We start from the raw sequence: 2,500 nt of genomic DNA on the forward strand, positions 1-2,500 counted from the left end.
TGTGTGTGTGTGTGTGTGTGTGTGTGTGTGTATAGCGGATTCCATCTTACAGTCTTCAGGTGAGAGGACAACAAGTCTGTTAGGTGTTGTTACCACTGGCTCAAAACGGTAACAAAAGAGCAGGAGAGAGATCGACAAACAAATGTCTAAGGGTTTATTAACGTAAAGTTTACATAACCGAAGTTCAACGTAACAAATCAAACACAAAATCAAAGTCGTTCTCTCCCGCGCGCCGCGCCATAACCAGGCCCTCTTTATTGCATCAGAGTGGGACACGCCTCGCGCGCCGGCACATCCCATCAATTAGCCGTAGGACCAGGCCTAGAATAGAGACAAGACACGGTGGGGCAGCAGAGGAAACAAACATACATTCTTGGATGTAACAGGTGTGTGTGTGTGTGTGTGTGTGTGTGTGTGTGTGTGTGTGTGTGTGTAGCGGACTCCATCTTACAGTCTTCAGGTGAGAGGACAACAAGTCTGTTAGGTGTGTGTGTGTGTGTGTGTGTGTGTGTGTGTGTGTGTGTGTAGCGGACTCCATCTTACAGTCTTCAGGTGAGAGGACAACAAGTCTGTTAGGTGTGTGTGTGTGTGTGTGTGTGTGTGTGTGTGTGTGTGTGTGTGTGTGTGTGTGTGTGTGTAGCGGACTCCATCTTACAGTCTTCAGGTGAGAGGGCTACAAGTCTGTTAGGTGTGTGTGTGTGTGTGTGTGTGTGTGTGTGTGTGTGTGTAGCGGACTCCATCTTACAGTCTTCAGGTGAGAGGGCTACAAGTCTGTTAGGTGTGTGTGTGTGTGTGTGTGTGTGTGTGTAGCGGATTCCATCTTACAGTCTTCAGGTGAGAGGGCTACAAGTCTGTTAGGTGTGTGTGTGTGTGTGTGTGTGTGTGTGTGTGTGTGTGTGTGTGTGTGTGTGTGTGTAGCGGATTCCATCTTCCAAACTCTAGTCTCAGTGTGTGTGTTTCCTCTTCAGTTAGCTTCCTGCCGCTGCAGCCAGAGACCGACTCCTCTCCCTCATCATACGGCTCAACACACACACGCACAGCCCAGGTAAACACACACACACACACGCACACACACACACACATTTGATTTCTTTATTTGAATCCACCAATCAAATTTCTTATACAGAAAGGATTCAAATATTCTCAGAGAAAATACAGCTTTGACATTCAAGGGTTTAGACTTTCCTTTTGATAGCCCTGCCAGTCTTAGTCCACTGATTGTCAGTTTGTGGACATGTCCCAAGCTGCCAAATATCAACGCCACAAACTTACATGAATATCCTAGGCTAGGTCACTGATCTTTGTAAGGAGGGGTTGGTATTTAGGCTGTGTCCATATTCAGATCATAAACACAACCACACACACACACACACACACACACACACACACACACACTTTGTAAGGAGGGGTTGGTATTTAGGCTGTGTCCATATTCAGATCATAAACACAACCACACACACACACACACACACACACACACACACACACACACACACACACACACACACAGATCATAAGCACAACCTATGTCAAGGACTAGCACCTCCTTACCATCTGTATCCTCAAGCACATCATCAGGGGTGTTAGGGATGTTACTAAACACATCATTGGAGCTGTTCAACCAGTCTGGTGATACGCGTGAGTGTTTGTACATAGGCATGTTTTTGGAAACAAACACACACACACACACACGCACGTTATTTCCTGTCTTGTGTTCTAAGCAGTGGGATGACTCTTTGAGCCGTGTTGTTGGCCAGTTGTCATGCCTTACCACCAGCAGCACCCAATCAGATCTCAGCCTCCCACAACACGCCTCCAGCAACAACCAATCAGATCTCAGCCTCTCACAACACGCCTCCAGCAACAACCAATCAGATCTCAGCCTCCCACAACACGCCTCCAGCAACAACCAATCAGATATCAGCCTCCCACAACACGCCTCCAGCAACAACCAATCAGATCTCAGCCAGCTGATTGGCCCACTGTCCAGCCAATCATCTCCGTCTGCCTGTGGAAGGGAGCTTGATGGGCGGGGCTCCGTTGACCAAGCCCCTCGTCTGATTGGTCAGACTCCCGGGCAGGAGGCTGCTCATTGGTCAGCAGAGACGTGGGACTCTGCAAGCCAGCTGATTGGTCAGAGCCACAGCCTCCACACTGGACCAGCAGCTGACCTGCAGCTGACCTCAGGTACACACGCACGCACACACACACACGCACGCACGCACGCACGCACGCACGCACGCACGCACACACGCACATATATACGCACATATACGCACGCACGCACGCACACACGCACGCACGCACACATTCAAATTACTGAATATTTTGAGTAATGCAGATCCTAAAATGCTATTAATTGTTAACCAAATATATAAAGTGTATGAATATAAAATGTTGAGTGGCTGGTAGATTTTAAAATCTACCTGCCACAGTGGCAGGTGGACAAAAAAGTACATTTCCATCTCTGACATATACGCACATATATACGCACGCACAC

At 48.2% G+C, this 2,500-nt stretch overlaps 1 protein-coding gene across 5 annotated transcripts in view; it reads left to right on the forward strand.

Annotated features, from left to right (window-relative positions):
• Positions 1 to 2,500, forward strand: part of cep295 (centrosomal protein 295) — a 44,393-nt gene that overhangs the window by 31,747 nt on the left and 10,146 nt on the right. For 4 of the 5 annotated variants that reach the window (XM_062553289.1, XM_062553292.1, XM_062553290.1 and 1 more), the window contains 2 exons: positions 969 to 1,045; positions 1,722 to 2,187. In XM_062553289.1, coding sequence (XP_062409273.1) covers positions 969 to 1,045; positions 1,722 to 2,187 — 543 coding nt within the window. The remainder of the gene's footprint in view (positions 1 to 968; positions 1,046 to 1,721; positions 2,188 to 2,500) is intronic. The other variant, XM_062553291.1, reaches the window with a different exon arrangement.

This window comes from Sardina pilchardus, chromosome 13 (assembly GCF_963854185.1).
Source record: "Sardina pilchardus chromosome 13, fSarPil1.1, whole genome shotgun sequence".
Classification (NCBI taxonomy): domain Eukaryota; kingdom Metazoa; phylum Chordata; class Actinopteri; order Clupeiformes; family Clupeidae; genus Sardina; species Sardina pilchardus.